Raw genomic sequence first — 17,612 nt, 5'->3', positions numbered from 1 at the left:
AGCCAGAAGTACTTTGTGTGTGAAGAAGAGTTGAGAAGTATATCCCCAGAAGAACGGCAGCCTACACTGAGATGTTCTACCGATTGATTCTTGAGCAGCTATAGAGCAAAAATATTCCCTTTGGACTTCCATAGCTTTCAAGGTCGATTCCTTGCATTTTCTTTGTGCATTTTTGGTTTGTGTTCCTATAGGACTGTATAAATATTCATATACAATACATTTTTCCACTTAGTAGTTTGTGATCCCTAGAATACAGTTGGAGATGCTTTCTGTTTGAGCTTTCAGTTTCAGTCATTGTCTCTTTGCCATGCAGGCATGTAACCAGTACAAGTACATAATATAAAAAAGGATACTTGCCAAATGTCCCCACAACAGTAGGGAGCACATTCAGCAGAGTAAACTAATCAGTCAGTTACTCTATGAATGGGGCAGCTCTGCTTTTTTTAAAAAGGCTTGTGATTTCAGCTTAATAATAATACGCAAAATGTGCAGGTAAAAGCTTGTATACCTTTAAATAATAAAATGCTCTGCACCATAAATGTGAATAACTACACAAATGTGTCATTTTCCCATTGTGCCCATCGTGATATTTCGATATTTATATGTGTAAATGTTCTTTTTTTTCTGGTTGCTTCCCCAGCTTTACCTATCCTGTTGATTTAATATCATGATTGCTTATATTTTTATCTTTTTCAAAGGAGTGAAAAAGAGCGTGCTTTAAGGACACAAATGTGCAGAATAAGCAGATAAGCTGGTCTGCATATCATCTTGGTGCAGGGAAAGACACATAAGGCTCCTCCTCCAGGCTTTAAGAAATGTTTTCCCACACACTAAGACACTGAATGTAAAACTGAAATTGACAGCATCCTTACATTTGTTCTGTTTGTAATGTAAGGATGATTTAAGCCATTATATAAAAATATATATACAAATATAAAGACATATGAAAGTGTAGTTGTGATGTCACTAATCTTTCTCAGCAGTGGGCATTCCACCACATCACCTTTAATTTCCTGAGTTGAAGCAATTGAATGATTTCTGTAGCTTTGGATGGTGGCAAACTGAAAAAAAAAGATCCTTTGCACATTTTCTGAGGATATGTGTAGGTGTAAAGTCTGCTGCCTACATTGAGCATTTTTATTCTGCTAAATTGTATACACACAACACTTACAGAGCTTCTGCACAAATTTTATCTGATTCATGTTAAGTTCTTGTTGCTTAGTCTCTCAAGAGTGAAAAACTGGATGTACAACCTAGATCTGTTCAGCTGTTCAGAGATGTGGTGAATACATACAACACATCAATCTCACAGCTTCTGCTTTTGCACCTGGTGCTTCTGTTTCAAAGTTTTTTGTGCATTATGGTAGCATAGTTTTTTCTAGTTTGTCTATAGTTTTTCTTGCTATCCTTAAAGCATACTGTGACTTCTCTTGCAAGTCTTCTATAGTTTTTCATATTATGCTTAAAGCATACTGTGACTTTCCATACTAGTCTAACCTTTTATGTCATCACTGACATATCAAAACCTCCAATTTGTTTATGTTTTTATACAATGAAAACACCAGCTACAGCAGCAGCATTTCATTAACGATGGATCAATCAAAATGTTTCAAAATTAGTTGGAATAAAATCTTCCTCTATAAAGTTACCATTCTGGAGATATGCTATTTCAGCTGTACTCTGGACTGTTAAAACATCATTCCAGCTGCTGATTTCCTATATCGTTTACACCTTTGTGTATTACTCCACCTAACAGGACCCCAACTGAGGTGAAGCTGAAACACAGCAGGCAAATAAATGCAGGTTTATTCCTCACGCAGGGGGGCATGCAAGGCCTTGTGTATTTCCAAAGCCCACAACTATTTGCCCATTTGCTCAAAGCAAAATTGTGTGACAGGCCCATTCAAAGGTGTGGGCCACTTTAAATTTAAGAGATGGGAAGTTGAAGCACTCAGATTGTGAAAGTGGTGAAATGCAATGCTATTTTGATTCAAGCTGACAACAAAAAAACCTTCAGGCATCACTTTTTCATATGGGCATCGTCTATCATTTATCAGATGAAAGCCGAATGTTTTCTCGGCCTAAAACAAATCCGCTTTTTATCCCAACAACATTTTTCATGGAGTCTCTTTTTTGTAACCTTACATTGTATGCCCTTCTCGTTTTCCATTTTAATTCATCATAATTGTAGGTAAGTGTATCTCCTTACATGGCTGTAAGAGCTTACAGCACTTTGGATCAATTGCAAGTCTTTGGTAAGAGTAAAATTAAACCCATAATTTCATCTGTTTCAAGCTGAGGCCTTCTGGCATTTGCACAGAAAAGAGTAGGGGACGAAAGATAACACAAATGTATCTATATTTAGACAGCTCAAAGGGAAAGGCATAATTCTCTTAATTATGTTGGTACTTAACCAATGACTGAAACCTCATTTGCTCTCCCCGGTTAGCCTTCATTGTCTCAAGGTGCGTTGACAGTAGCCCTTAATTCTGTAGGTATTCATAAGAGTACAATCTATCTATTTCCTTTTTTGCCTGTGGGGAACATGCTTTCTGAAGGTTAATAAACAACCCTGCATATCCCAGGCCCTGAGATCATTTATCAGATTGCGATCTCTTACAGACTCAGAGAGTGGCATGCAGTTTTATCATTTTAACAACGACGGCTAAAAGTGCCTGGAGAAGTCTGCCTAATAGGTTATTTTGTTATATGATTTTGTTATCAGATCTCTCTCTCTCTCTCTCTCTCTCTCTCTTTCTCTCTCTCTTTTTCCTGCCCCCCTTTACTCAGGCTAGGTCGCGATGAAGTAACAGTCATGAATCCCTAATGAATCCTCTCTCTCTGTGTAATGTCCCGCAAGCAGCCTCTAAAATAATAGGATCTTCCCTGGGCAGAGTCTCAGCTGCTTGGCCTCTATGGTGCTAACCTTGTCTAGCCCATGTCAGTGGCACTAGTCATCTCCATGATATTTCCATTGCACTTGACCTGTCCATCATACCTTTAGGGCACCTTCTAAGTCCATATTATTATGATTGTTTAACCCATCACACCAAGCTGTAATGATAAGCTGTGGGGAGAAGAGACCAAGCCAAGGCAGCAAGGTTTTGCTTTTGCGAGGGCAGGAAAGTAACCCTGTGCAATCCGTTGCATTCCACCACATTTCCGTTATTGATCTTTCACTATCTAGGGATGGTCTTCCAAAGGGGTTGAATCTTTGTTTGTTTTGGCAGGTTGTTTGGCGTGACGGGGAACTGTGCAGCTTGCAGCAAGCTCATCCCAGCTTTCGAGATGGTCATGAGGGCCAAGGAGAACGTCTATCACCTCGACTGCTTTGCCTGCCAGCTCTGTAACCAGAGGTAAGCACTGCCAGTCTGTCTTCCTCCAACCTGTGGGAACCATTGAAGTTTTGATCAGAGCCACTGTGTTAGCTGACATTTCCGTCAAACCTGAAGCTCAGGGTTGCATGCGTTTATGAATGCGTGTGTGAGGAGTGAAGACTCACTCAGGTCTAGGTGACGCTTGTCAGTAATCCTTTCACACACTCCTCATCATTATGATTACTTGCTGTCATCATAAACAGCCATCACACAAACTAGGCCATGTTCAGACTGTCATAGCCCACACATATTAGTCAAGAAACATTGCAGAATCCTTGATGCAGTCAGTGAAACAGTTTCCCTGTTTGATTCACACACTACATGTAGCTCATGTTGGAAAGTATTCCACCGAGATGTCTAAAACTGGAAGGCATTCCCAAGATGCACTGCGCTTCTGTGTTTTAAGTAAATTCTGAATTGTGACCAAACAAGGAATGCAGTATTTTGAATTATCATACATACTATGTTTTTTTCATTTTCTGATCTGTTTTATTCCATCGTTCCATAAAGAGTAAATTGCACTGTCAGTCCTCTTTCACCATGAGAGAAAACGGCTATTTGTCATCTCACCATGGTTAACTGTGGGAAGGCGAGGTCAGTGTAGCGTCCATCCCCTTTACACTTGGAAGAAAGTGTGAGCATGGACAGTTTAGCAGAGATCTCTCTGTTTCTCCGTCTCTGAGAGCAGTGCACATCAGCGGGAGAGATTGCAGGCTCTGGTTACGCACAATTAGCACTGGGTTATTGTCTTGCCACTTCACTTGACTGTGCGAGACACACTCACCTAATGCAATAAGTCAGCTAATCTTCATCAGCAGGTCCCAGCCTGGGTCCACTGGCCTGCCTGGCATTAAAACCTATTTAAACCTGGGCAAATCTTTCTTTTTACATTAGGCCAGCCGATCAACTGTTTAATAAAATCGACGTCAGTTCCAGGCATTCTCCACTGAGGCCTCGCCTGCCCATCACAGTTTCGCCCGCCCTCACGACAAGATTTATGGCATAGTGTTGGCACTAATTGCTGTTGTTGCTCACCCTGAGGCTTTAGTTCTCCTGTAGTTTCTCAGCACTTTAGAGCTGTGATGTTTGGAAAGGTCTTCAAGTAATAATCAAATTAAAACTTTTTGCCCCTTACCCTGAAGGTAGTCGATTACCCAGGACATACTTGATGTCCAATGTGTGCTTCTTTGGTTTTGCCCAGGAGCTACAATGCTAATGTAGCTATCTAGTGATGGAAACTTATAGCCCACAAATTAGCACTGTGAAAAATGGTATTTGAAAGACGAAGAGCCTGTTTCATCAGATCTCCTATGTAGGGAGCAAGACTCTGGAGAATGGAGCCTCAATAGTGCGATATGTAAATCTACCCCCTCTCAATGCCATTTGACTGCGCACAAATTCATTTGTCAACAACTTGACGAGATATTATCTACACAGACACGCACACATACACATGGCACCTGACACTTCTGAGCGGCTTTGTTGTTCCCTTGCTGGATTTTTGTGAAAGCACCTCACAAAATTTTACGCGCTTCTCCGAAAGAAAGGAGGATGGAGGAATGGCAGGCCTGTGCATTAGACTGCTGTCACACTGATGGCTCCATGCGTCACCCTTGTATCGGCTCACACCAGCGCTGTGATGTTCCTTGATAAACATCAGTAAGGACAGGCAGACTCTGTCAACTGCCTGCGATGGCAGTAGATATTCAAAAAAAAGGGAGGGAGCACTCCCTTCGGTTTCAATTGGCACTCGTACCAAATTCACTTTGAATGTTGATTTGCTTATCAGGGTCTTCCAGTGCAGTGCACTCCTTGCTTGCTTTCCACATTTAGTTCTGCAGGCAAAACTACAAAGGAACCAAAACCATAAAACGCAACCATGAAAATTAACCATCACTGTGTGTGTAGGATTTTTTTTTTTTTTGGAAAAAGATCTAAGAACCTAAATTTTAGCTGCCACATGGCATGTTTAGCAGGAGAGAGATTAATCATGTCATACAGTGTTCAGGGTTTTAGAACATAATTGGTCACATTCTCACTGGAATAGAGTAAACTGCTTCACAGACAACAGCTATACAGCTAAAAGTGATGGTTCCTAAATAGTTACTTGGACATACAGTTCTGGGAAAAAGAAGGCTTATTGGTATATGAACTTTTTAAAAGTTCTTCATACTCACACATCTTATTTGTAAAAATGATTCTTTACATTTTTATGTAACCAAAAGAGAGTATTTGATGGAATTGATCCAGACAACCCTATGTGACTTTATTTTTATGAGGGTATTGGATGATGGGGAGAGATGTGTCCAACACATATTCAAATTGGCATTGATTAATCCCTTAAAATCCCAGGCCTATTTCATACTAAGGCTTGTTATTCACTAAACACAGGGAGTTCAGTGCAAACTCCACTGTGTGCACAATTATTAGGCAAGTCTTATTTTTGAGGATTATTTTCATTAATGACCAACTACAGTGCTCTCGGTTAATCCAAAATGTTAATAAACCTCAAACATGAATGTTTAAAAAAGTAAAAGTGAAGTTTTGGCTTTCCTAGGAGAATATCTATATGTGCACATTTATTGGGCAACTATAATGGTGCAGAATTATTATGCAACTAAATGAAAAACACACATTATCTCATCTCACTTATATTTTCATCTGTTCAAGTGAGAATTATAAACAAACAACTCAAAGCTTTCCAATGAACATTTCTGAGAAATAAAAAAAAATAATTAGTTACCAATATAGCCACCCTTCTTTTCAATAACAGTGATAAGCCTTCCATTCATGGAGTCTGTCAGTTTCTTGATCTGTTGACGATCAACTTTTTGTGCAGTAGCAACCACAGCTTCCCAGACCCTGTTCAGAGAGGTGTATTGTTTTCCTTCACTGTAAATCTCCCATTTAAGAATTGCCCACAAGTTCTCAATTGGGTTCAGGTCAGGTGAGGAAGGGAGCCACGTCATACGTTTTTCATCTTCAATGCCTTTACTGGCGAGCCATGCAGAGGAGTACTTGGATGCATGTGAATGAGCATTGTCCTGCATAAAAATCATTGTCTTTTTGAAAGATGCAGATTCTTCCTGTACCACTGCTTAAAGAAAATGTCTTCTAAAAACTGGCAGTAGGCTTGGGAGTTGATTTTGAGCCCATCTTCAACCTGAAAAGGTCCAACCAGCTCATCTTTAATAATACCAGCCCATACCAGTACCCCACCTCCACCTTGCTGGCGTCTGACTCAAAGTGGAGCTCTGTCCCGTTACTGATCCAGCCACGGGCCCATTCATCTGGTCCGTCAAGAGTCACTCTCATTTAATCAGTCCATAACACCTAAAATTAATTAATGTCTTCAGATTATTCTTGGACCAGTCTAGACACTTCAGCTTATGTGTCTTGTTCAGTGGTGGTCGGGTTTCAGCCGTCCTTACCTTGGCCATGTCTCTGAGCGCTGAACATCTTGTACTTCTTGATACTCCAGCTAGGTTGCAGTTCTGGAATATGACAGAACTGGAAGATAATGGGTTCCTGGTAGCTTCACGCTTGATTCTTCTCAAATCCTTGCCAGTTAATTTTCGTCTTTTTTCTCAGCACGTTTCTTGCGACCCTTTTGACTATTTGCAACAAAACGTTTGATGACTTTTGGTAATTTTTTACTTTTCAGAGTCAGTTCAATCTCTTTTTTGGCCCATTTTGCCTAAAGAAAAAAGCTGCCCAATAATTATACACATTGATATAGGGTGTTGACCTCCTTAGGCCACACCCTCCCTCATTACACAGATATACATCACCTGCAATGCTTAAATCCATTAAGCATTCAAGTTTATCCAGCTTGGAGTTAGAAAATATGCCTAAAAATGATAATATGGTCAAAATTCTCACTTGCCTAATAATTGTGCACACAGTGTAGTTGAGCTATTCTTAGGTAATACCATTAAAACTTTGTATTAAAACTTTTGGTCTGCTGAAAGCCCCATGGCCATATAAGGAGTTAAGCTGGTAGAAAGTTAGGCGAAAATAAAATTTCAGTTAAGATAATAAGAAAAGAAAAAATAATAAGAAAATAAAATCTTAAACAAAGAAAATAATTTCTTTGGTTTACTATAGAGATAATGTAAAAATAAGAAGTTCTTATCCTTTGGTGCTTGTGCTGCGTCATAACACTGCCTCAAACAAACTAAAGCTCTATGAATCATTTGTCAATCATTGTTGCAATATTAGCATTAGGGGTGCGGGAAAAACTTGATTATTAGATGCATCGTGATGCAGAACTTGGCGGAACTTAGAAGTTGCTAAGTGCAGCGCCCGGACAGTCTGTGGCGGCGCATAACAAGAACATGGATGAGCGAGAAATCCGACCGACTCCCTCCGCATTTAAAGCCAGGTTAGGTCAGGAGTCACAAGCCAAATGTTAAATAGAGACATTTTGTCCTTTCAACAAAGACAAACCACCTTGGCAGCCACAATATTTAATGTCCAGTATGTCTCAGTGTGTGCTGATGTCCTAGTATAAGCTAAAAAATATAAACAAGAGCACAGACTTAAAGCTCTGCTTTAAGCTTTAGCTCAGCTATAGCCGCTTTCCTCTCCTTTCCATCAGGAAACATTTCCTCAAAGCTAGAACAGTTTCTTGTAAAATCTCTCTCAACGTTGGGCTGTTTTACGAAGCTGAAGTCGCTTAAGCTCTCATTCGCCAGCTTCTCGTTAGAGTTTTCCTGGTAACTGATGGAGCGGGAAAATTCGAAAGAGAAGTGACTAACTTTTTTGTCTGACAGTCTCAGATTTAACATACCAGAAACCAACTGCGGTGCTTATATATGCAAATAAGTCCATCCATCCATCCATCCATTTTCTAAGCCGCTTCTCCGTCAGGGTCGCGGGGGGATGCTGGAGCCTATCCCAGCAGTCTTCGGGCGGAAGGCAGGATACACCCTGGACAGGTCGCCAGTCCATCGCAGGGCAAATCGTCTTAATCTCTTTGCCTTTTCGTAGCTAAGTTACTCGCTTGGCGAGACTTTGTTGCTATGTGATCTGTAGTCTGCACGGCAGTTGAGAACCAGGGCTTTAGCGCCATGCTGCACCCTTTGGAGATTCAGCGTCTAGTCTCGAAAATATTTTACCTACGTAAGGAACCACCCCCCCACACCCCCCAATGAGACCAAAACTTAAGTTATAAAATCACCAAAGAATATGGACAAGACGGCTGTAATGTACTGCATGGACATCCAATATAACAGGATCTTATTTCACCGTAACAGCACATTTTATCGCAGATGAGTGGCAGCAGCATCTCATGCGCCAAACAGAAGCAGCAAATGAGAGCCTTCCAGTTCACTTGCCACATCACTTAAATCTCATTTATTAATAGAAGATATTTGAAGTAAATCCATTATGGATCATTACAAATACTTTGCTTTAAAACTACCAAGTCCTCAGACAGTAGGAAAATAGAAATCCTGTATAGAAAAAAAGATGCATCACGATGCATCGATAATCGTTTTATAATCGCATCACAACCTCTGAATCGTAATCAAATCGTGAGGTGCCTAAAGACACCCCCCCCCCCCCCCACCCCCCAAATAGCATAATGTTTTTTACTGAGTGCTATGAACATCATGACCAATCTCAGATTTTCCATCTGAATTGGAAAAGGCATTCTTAAAACAAAACAAAAGCAAAAATTGTATAAATACTTTTTTTTAAGCCAGTTTTTACATTTGACAATGATACCAGTGTGTTTTAGTGTATTGTAAGGTATAATGCAATCACAATTCGTAACAATATAATCACAGTTATAGTATTTTGTCTATATCGTGCTGCTCTAAAACAAATATAAAAGGGGCCTAGCCTATAATAAACTAATCCATCTTTGAAAATGGCAGTTATGGTCTCACTTTTAGATTCTGTTACACAGATATGGCTATTGGATATTTGCAGGGTTCACAACATGTAATTATTCTTCCTCTAAAGGGTCAACAGTGGCCCAACATTGGTGTTTGGTGGTTAAATGGCTACAATCAAGCTCATAAGCACACCATAGCCCCCCTCTTACCCCTACACATTCGCATCAACACAGCCATCATCTCCTTTAAAGCAGCTTTATTAGTCAGTGCAGCCCACACAAAAGCATAGCTGAGAGGAGGGAATGTTACATACTGCCAGTGATTAGCCTGATTTCATCAGAGCGAGCTGCACTGAACTGGACTGACTGCTACGCTCAGGCATGGAATGGAAGCTATTTAGAGACACTGAATCCATCTCCTTGGTGCTGGACGGACAAAAATGTATTGCACCGTATAACATTTTTCAGATATGAAATGGTTGCTTGGTATATCTTTTGTTAATTTATATTGTGGTATTAACCATGGAAATACTGATTTCTTGATAAAATCTGAAGGCCACAGTACACCTGCGCCTCTTACAAATCCCTGTATTCTAGTTTTGATGTGAAGCTAGATTCAGTGACTCAAGGAATTCACATGATCCTGTAGGCTTAAATGAATTTGCTAAAAGTAATGACGACCAATGTTTAAAGGACCTATTGTTTAAAAAAATAAAACTGAATCTCCTTGCTTTTTTGAAATAAAGAGTGTTATGTTGTGTGCTAAAGTTTTAAAACATATTGTTCACTCTGCAGTCCTTACAATCCAATATGTGGAAATTAAGCTGCAAAAACAGCTCATTTTGAATTCAGTGTTTTTGCAATGTCCTTCACAAAACAACAAATTTAGTTTACAGTGTACAGCAGAGCTCAGCCCATTCACGCTGAAGTTATAAGAGCTGTTTCAATGTGGACAGCTATTTGAATGAGGCACATTACTGCTCAGCCACACAGAACAGACCTCATTTTAGACATATTAGCCTCATTTACATATATCAGTGTGAAAGGCACAGCAAAAAAACAGTCTGTTTAATTCTAAGGGATAGAGGTTGGAACATGTTCATGTTAAAATGAATTATGGGTGTTTTGGTTCATAATTGGGTTCACCAATTAGTATTAATTTCATCACTGTTATATCAAAACCTTTTCTCTTCATTGTTGTTTTGTATTTTTTACACCATTTGCCAGCTGACCCTTTGATTATTTGAGCATTGAGAAGGACCAAGAGAAATTCCTAAATTCCTTGGAATGAAATTTGTTACATTAATGTACATTTAAGTATTTCTCCTTTAAAGTCACCATTTCAGAGATACAGGTTTTCCAAGCAAACCGCAGTTGCAGTACCTAGCAGTACAATCATATAGCATTTTGCTCACAATGTGTGGCCCTAGATATGATTTATGTATCTCCCAACACTTGTGCAAGAAAAATAATCATTTGTAGTCAGTCAACTGTTTACAATACAAAATAGTACAATACTAGGTCTTATCCCCTGTGTGAATTTCCCTGTCTGAAACCTGCCCTTAATCTTTTGGGGTTAGATCAGAGTCTCATCACCTGGGTTAGAGTTATTTCCTCAGCTTAGTTAACAGCTACTGCCCTGTCATGTGTGTGTGTGTGTGTGTGTGTGTGTGTGTGTGTGTGTGTGTGTGTGTGTGTGTGTGTGTGTGTTAGAGGTTGGGAGACTCTAGCCAGCCATTAGCCACAGATCAGCCCTGAGGGAACAGCTAATCGATGAGCCTGTCGTCCACTCGGGCCTCATCAGGCTGCTTCAGACAACTCGGCTCGTGCCGATGAGCCTGACCACTGCCGCCCGGAGGCTCCCCGGGGACAGGCACAGGGACCTGGGCCCAGGGTCCCATACTGGGGTGGATGTCACTGACGAGGCTCACTGTCCCTGCTAGAGAGAACAGAGAGTTTGCTGAAGCCAAATTGGGCTGGACAATGCTCAGGGACTGCACTTCTGCAGGAGGGATCAGTGTGCTCCGGACTGTGGGAACCAAATGACTATCCTTTCCCTACAGATAGATCAGTGTGTCTCAGTGCCAGTCTAATGGTGCTTCTAGTGGTCACTGAAAGGTTGCAAACACTGCTTCTAATGGTCACTGGAAAGTTGGAAATAATCAGTGGCACAAAACGGTTCACTGCTGGCATAAAAAGATCTCATATCTCTAAAAAGAGCAACTTTTAGGAGGAGGAAAAGACATAGCTGTTCATGTAACAAAAAAAATTAAGATCTTTTGTCTTGTTAAATTATTTAAAATTACATGAAAAAATAAAAAATTAGCTATAAGGATTTCTTATGAGAGGCTTCTATTCCATTGTGTTCCTTTAAACTCTATTTTATTCTATTCCATTCTCTCCAGCGCTCTCATATTCTGTCAAGCTCTCTTGTATTCTCTACATCCCTCATTCAGTGACTGCCTGTTATTTTGTCGAGGAGATGTTACTACTATAGTTAACACAGCCCTTCCAGGCAAATCGCAGACGTAGCCATACATCATTAAGTGTGCTGCCTTGGAAGCTATCTTTTCTTCAACTAGATGGGTCTCAATAGACATATTCATCATGACTGTCAGACCTGAGGGGGGCAAGGAGTAGGAGGGAGGGAAAAGAAGGAAGGAAGGAGAAAGAAAGAACGAAGGAAGGAAAGAAAGATGGAATTAATTCCATCAGCCTATGTTGTCAAAGTACAAACTCAAAATCAGACAGTTGTATCATTTACCCAAAGTAAAGCCACTGAAAAGCAAGTGAGGATGTTGAAGTCAGGCAAAAAGCATTATTGAGAGGGAGGGATGGCACCACATAAGGCTGAGGGTAATGCCGGTGCTCTGAACATGTGGTGATCCGTAATGACTGCAAGAGCTGCAAGACGGAGGGCAGCACAAGGGCATTTATTACTGCTACCTCTGATGGGCTGCCTGCAATATCCTCGTCATAATTGGCGCACAGATGTCACAAGCGCTGTTGACATTTCGCCAAGCAGAAACAATTTGGCGCTATGAAACAGGGCGGTGACGAGACTAAGAGGCAGCAGAAAACACAGGCTTTAAATAAACACACAAGGATCCTATTAGCAGAGACACAGAGAGAGAGAGAGAGAAAGAGCTGGAGGTACGAGGAGGAGGAGAAGGCCCGAATGTCAAAGAAGACAGACACTAATGGATTCCCAGGAAGAATGTGTCATTTAAACAGGACGTTTTTATTGGAGCCAGTGACACCATTACATTAAGCACACCTCTGCTTTGTGTTAATCACCGTGTCAACAAGCAGGATTAATGGATATTACTTGTTGATACTTGATCCTCCCTAATGGCTGTGGCTGCCGCCTGACATTGTCACCTGTGACTAATAGAAAGTTTTCAAAAGTTTCACCAGCAAAGAGAGCAGGATTAGATGCGGTTTATTCCAGGCTGTCTCTGTCACTTATTAGGCGCTGGAAAGACGGAAAGGTTAACGTATCTTCATTCAATTGATCTTTCTATTCCCCAAAACAATGCAGTGTGGTCAACAGAACATATTTAAGCTCTCTTAATTGGAGGCAAATGGGCACGCAGGGGGATTGAAGGGGGATTGAAGCCTACTTGCGTTGTTTGTGCTCCTGTTACAGCCTCAAGCAGAGAATGAACTAGTCTTTTAATCTTCTGGTAAAAATGGTGATGGGGGAGCGTCAGGTACATAGACATACCGAGAGAGAAAGGAGAGGAGAGAGAAACTCGAGTAAACAGAAGCGCGCACTCGTAGTCCGACCTTGTCGAACTCTCGCTGTGAGCAAGATAAGCGGCCCTCAGGACAGCTCGACACAGAGGAGCTCTCTCTATTTCTCTACACCCCCCACCCCCCCACACTGTCTTACTTATCATTACCCTTCTCACACTCTCTCTCTTACTAGCTGCTCTCTCTCCCTCTCCTCCTCTCCCCCTTACTCTCTCTCTCTCTTCCTCCCCCTCTCTCTTCTGGCCAACAAAGCCTCCTTTCTGAAAGGTCAAGTGAGACAGTGGCCCGTTGGGCAGGCTGCAACTGTCTTCCGTCTTTACGATTTATTTATGTAGCAGCTGCAGGTACAGGAGCAGCTCCGTGCTACTGATGCACTCTAGAGATACACACTATATACCATACACACACACCGCTTTTCCTCAGGTCAAGTCCTACTCACACAGTAACAGTGAGGTGGTGGGTTAGCACTCATGGCCAAGTCTCATTGCCTCAGTATACAGAGGAAGACTTGTTCGCTATGCTGAGGGAAGCCCACAACTGATGGCTAATGATGAGCCTGTCTGTGATTCTCTCACATTAAATAAAACCCCCTATCTCTCTCTCTCTCTTTCTCTCTCTCTCTGTCTGTCTCTCTCTCTGTGTTGTCATCTTTCAGGTTTTGCGTCGGAGACAAATTCTTCCTGAAGAACAACATGATCCTGTGTCAGACGGACTACGAGGAAGGTCTGATGAAGGAAGGCTATGCCCCGCAAGTCCGCTGACCCCTGTGTGACCCTTTTCGCCTGCAGGGGGAGAGAGAGCTGAGAGAGGACCCAAAAGAGGACATGCAATCAAACACCAAAAGCACTAGCATCCTCTCCAGCCCTTGTCCTTGATAATGTACATAAGATAGCCCAGTTATGGGGCACTGCTGTACAGAATAGCCATAGAGACTTTTGTGCGTGGGAAAGGTGGGGTTTTATTAAGCCCCGCCCACCAAGATCAAAGTGACGGTGGTCATGGACATTGCTGTGGTTCTTTTGAAAACGACCCTGCCTCTCCCCTGTCCCACATGGCCTTATGGAGGCATTTGACCCCTTGGCCTGGCACCTCAGCTACACATACACACACACACACACACACACTCTCTCTCTCTCTCTCTCTCTCTCTCTCTCTCACACACATACACACACACACAGACACATACAAAACGCAGCCACTCTCCAAGACCCCTCTCCAAATCACAGTGACCCCCATTTCACTCCCTTCACAGGCCGAGGACCACAGAGAAGGGAAAAAAATGAGAAAACAATCAAGGAATTGATTGGTGAAAAGGCACAAGTGTGGTATGGCTGTGAGAGAGGGAGCTGTGTCAACATAAGATCTCAGGTTGAGTGGGTTTCCTTATTTCTCTTTTCTATTACTTTTCTTCTCTTTTCCCTTTGTGAGAAAAAAAGCGATAGGCAGTCATCCTTAGCCCCGTCCAGCTGAGCACTATTCAGCTCTCCTTTGACTCTCCGTTGACTCTTTCTTATGGATTCAGCAGATCCACCTGAAATGACTACACTAATTTCATTACTAAGATTATACCATGTTCTGAGAAAGAACACCTGCTTTGTATCTAAATTCGGCCCCTGAAAGTGACTCAGAATACATCAAGGCAGTTTGATGAAGGAGAACATACACTAGACAGTTGTCAGGACATCGGGTGGGATTTGGCACAAAGTGAATTTGTGAGGTGGGGTGGGCAGGGGGGTGGGTCTGATTTACTTCTTTTATACACTGTATTTATTTGATAGTTTGTTTTTTTCTTTTTGTCATTGTGCATCGTACTGAGGCTTTGTCCTTGGCATGTTTATACTTGAATTCAATCACTGTCCGGTTGCTGAACCTCACAAGTGTTGCCTTGTGCACGTCGGCAAACACTTGTGCTTGAAGACCACAATGGGTCACGAAAGCTAGAAGTGTTCATGTATCTTCTGAACTCTTGGCTTTGAGGGTTTTTCCCCCTTTGGCCAGGTGTTTGGCTGTAGGCTCAAAGCAACCAGCTAAGTGCAAGTTAACACTGCTGTACCAAGCTTAAGCAGCATCCCTCTGACAGACTTCAGTTAAACTGAGGGCAAAGCCGAGATAAAACGACAAAATGATTTGTAAATGGTTGTTGTACATATTTGGAAAAAAATATTCCTTTTTGCTTGCTATTATATAATGATTTTCTTTTTATGTGTCACTCAGCATGAGATGTTTATTTTTAGGACACGTGTACATACTGTATTGTAATCATTTTAATCACAAATGTAATACAGTTTTATTGTGTTAATGTCGTGTGCTGGTGTTTTCTTTCCCCATCCTTAAGCCGCTAATCCAGTGGCGCATCCTTTGCAAGAAGAAGGCTAACAGGCTTGTTTCACATAGTCTTCCGTCCATTTCTGCCGGCAAGTGTTTACTGAAGCAATTTAGGTTAAGTGCCTCACTCAAGGGCACAAGTGTAGATGCAAAGGAGCCAGTGGAGGCCTTCTCCGGTCGCCACTCCATTAGCCTAGCCACCAGACCATGCTGTACTCTCTGCTCAATGATTGATCGTAAGTGCAATCATTTTTGTCAGCCATTTTGTTGTCATTGCACCTCAAAAATCACCCCCCACCCCACCCCACACACTGAAAAGCAAGGGGTAGAAGCATATCAGCCAGGGAATCTGTCAGCTGTAGAGTGCATTTAGAGGGATCAGCTGAATTGAAGAGTAGAGAAAATCACCTACAGTTAAAACGTTGGGGGGTATTAATGTATTGTGTGGCGAGGAGACCGAAGCATTTTAAAATGGCTTAAAGCCGAATTCCTGCTTTGCCTACGCCAGCTCTACAGGCCCCGACTGAGGCCCACACTCAAACCACTTAAAGCCTTTTGTAGTTTGGTTTACAAGTGAAGCCAGAAGAGTGTTCTAAGATCCTTCTTACTGTACAAGTAAAACAGTGAGATTAAAGTTCCTCTAATTAGGGAGGCAGTTTAAAGTAGCCTGTGAAGTTTGACAATAGCAGCACACTCATCACATTACAGCCCATAATAAGCAGACCAATTAAACTAATTGAATTTCTTTAGCCTGAAACACGGAGGGAAAAATGTCTTTGATTAGACTCAAGCTGTTAACTCCCTCAACAGAGACAGAGACTGCTCTGAAACTACACTAAGTCTTGAAGAAATGGTGGGAGAGGGATGAAAAACACTTGATTAATGATCAGTTTCTCATGACTTATCAAGAGAATGAGCGACTATTGAATCATACGCTATCAAATTGTGATTTTCTAGTTTTAGAGTATTGCGCCTAGGCTAATTTGTGTAGCATGTCGTTGTAATTGCATTAGGCTAATATATATTGTATTAGCCACAGTGACAGTAGCTTATTGATGCTGTACATACAGAACTTTGGCACCTGCTCATCCAACGGTTCCTGGAGTATTAATAGGGTGTTTGTCCCACCTTTACTTCAGGAACAGGCTGTAGTTTACTTAGGAAGGCTTTACAGTAGATGTTGAGGATGTAGGTGTCAGATAATGATATTGGATGACTGGCTCTGGATCACAAACGACACTGCAGCTCAACATGAAGGTACCGGGTGGTGCTCCTAACACAGTTCTACTGCTCTGCAGACCAGTACTGAGCTTTATACCCCTCTAGTGAATCCTTGGCATTGGGTTTAGTGACAGACTCATGTCAGGCTGCTTCAAAGTGTCACAAACTTGAATGGGGCATTATTCAGCAACTTTTAGTGCACAATTTCTATTTGTTTATGAGTTTTTAGGAAAACAATTAATAGAATATAAAATGTATCAAAACTTTTGCATAGGCCACATGTAGTGTTTTATTTTCTCAATATGTTAAATTCAGAGAATAAACAGCAATTTAAATGTGAAGAGGATATGTTCTCACATAGAAAAAAAAAACGTGTAATGTGACCAGGGCACCCAAACTTTTGCGTACTGCACAATGCAAATGACTGCAGCAGTTTAAAATGGTATCTACAGTGTAGGGGGCCAAGTACTTGAGTCACAATGTCAGTCTATAACATCCAAGTTCTATGCGTTAAACAAGCCTCTACGAATTGCCTGTGGTTATGAGAATTAAAGTAGCCATTACCACGTTTGGAGAGAAAATTCCAGTCTCCTCCAGTGCATTCACTAAGTCTCGAACGCCTCACCTTATAACTTCATCATCACAGTGAACAAAAAGCAGTTTCATCAGCTCTTTTTTTTATCCTCTAAAAGGCACTGGCGCTGCAGAACACCCAGCTCGCCAAGAGCATGCGGAGAAACGACGCATGTAAGAAACGGTGTCTTATTTAACATGCTGTTGTTATTGTATCAGACCCTTGCTACTCGCCTGGGCGTTTGTTAGAGATCTAAAAGCTGAAGAGAGCAAAGAAAGAAAAGAAGATAAAGGGAAAAAAAACACAGCTTCGTCCCCCCTTAGCAACAGAGAGTCGACAGAGGAAGACAAGAGGGAAGAGAAGAAAAAAACATGCAAGTTTTCTTCCACAAAATAGTCATTAGGAGCATTTAGAAAAAGCATTAGCTGCCAGGCCGCGTATCGTTAGCCGCCTCATCCCCGTGCCGCAGCTGACCCCAAAGTCTCCGTTAGCCCCACTCTCCTCGTTTGGCAAACGG

General features: G+C 41.6%; 1 protein-coding gene across 4 annotated transcripts in view; it reads left to right on the top strand.

Moving 5' to 3' along the window:
- The window catches only part of lmo3 (LIM domain only 3), a 44,137-nt gene extending 29,849 nt beyond the window's left edge, over window positions 1–14,288 (top strand). For all 4 annotated transcript variants that reach the window (XM_017695768.2, XM_017695772.2, XM_017695769.2 and 1 more), the window contains exons 3-4: window positions 3,231–3,356; window positions 13,631–14,288. In XM_017695768.2, the coding sequence (XP_017551257.1) occupies window positions 3,231–3,356; window positions 13,631–13,736 (232 nt within the window). In that variant the 3' untranslated portion in view covers window positions 13,737–14,288. The remainder of the gene's footprint in view (window positions 1–3,230; window positions 3,357–13,630) is intronic.
- Window positions 14,289–17,612: the final 3,324 nt, after the last annotated feature.

The sequence above is a fragment of the Pygocentrus nattereri genome, chromosome 1, assembly GCF_015220715.1.
Source record: "Pygocentrus nattereri isolate fPygNat1 chromosome 1, fPygNat1.pri, whole genome shotgun sequence".
Lineage (NCBI taxonomy): Eukaryota > Metazoa > Chordata > Actinopteri > Characiformes > Serrasalmidae > Pygocentrus > Pygocentrus nattereri.
Note: the sequence above shows the minus strand (reverse complement) of the source record. Positions and strands in the feature narration are given on the sequence as shown.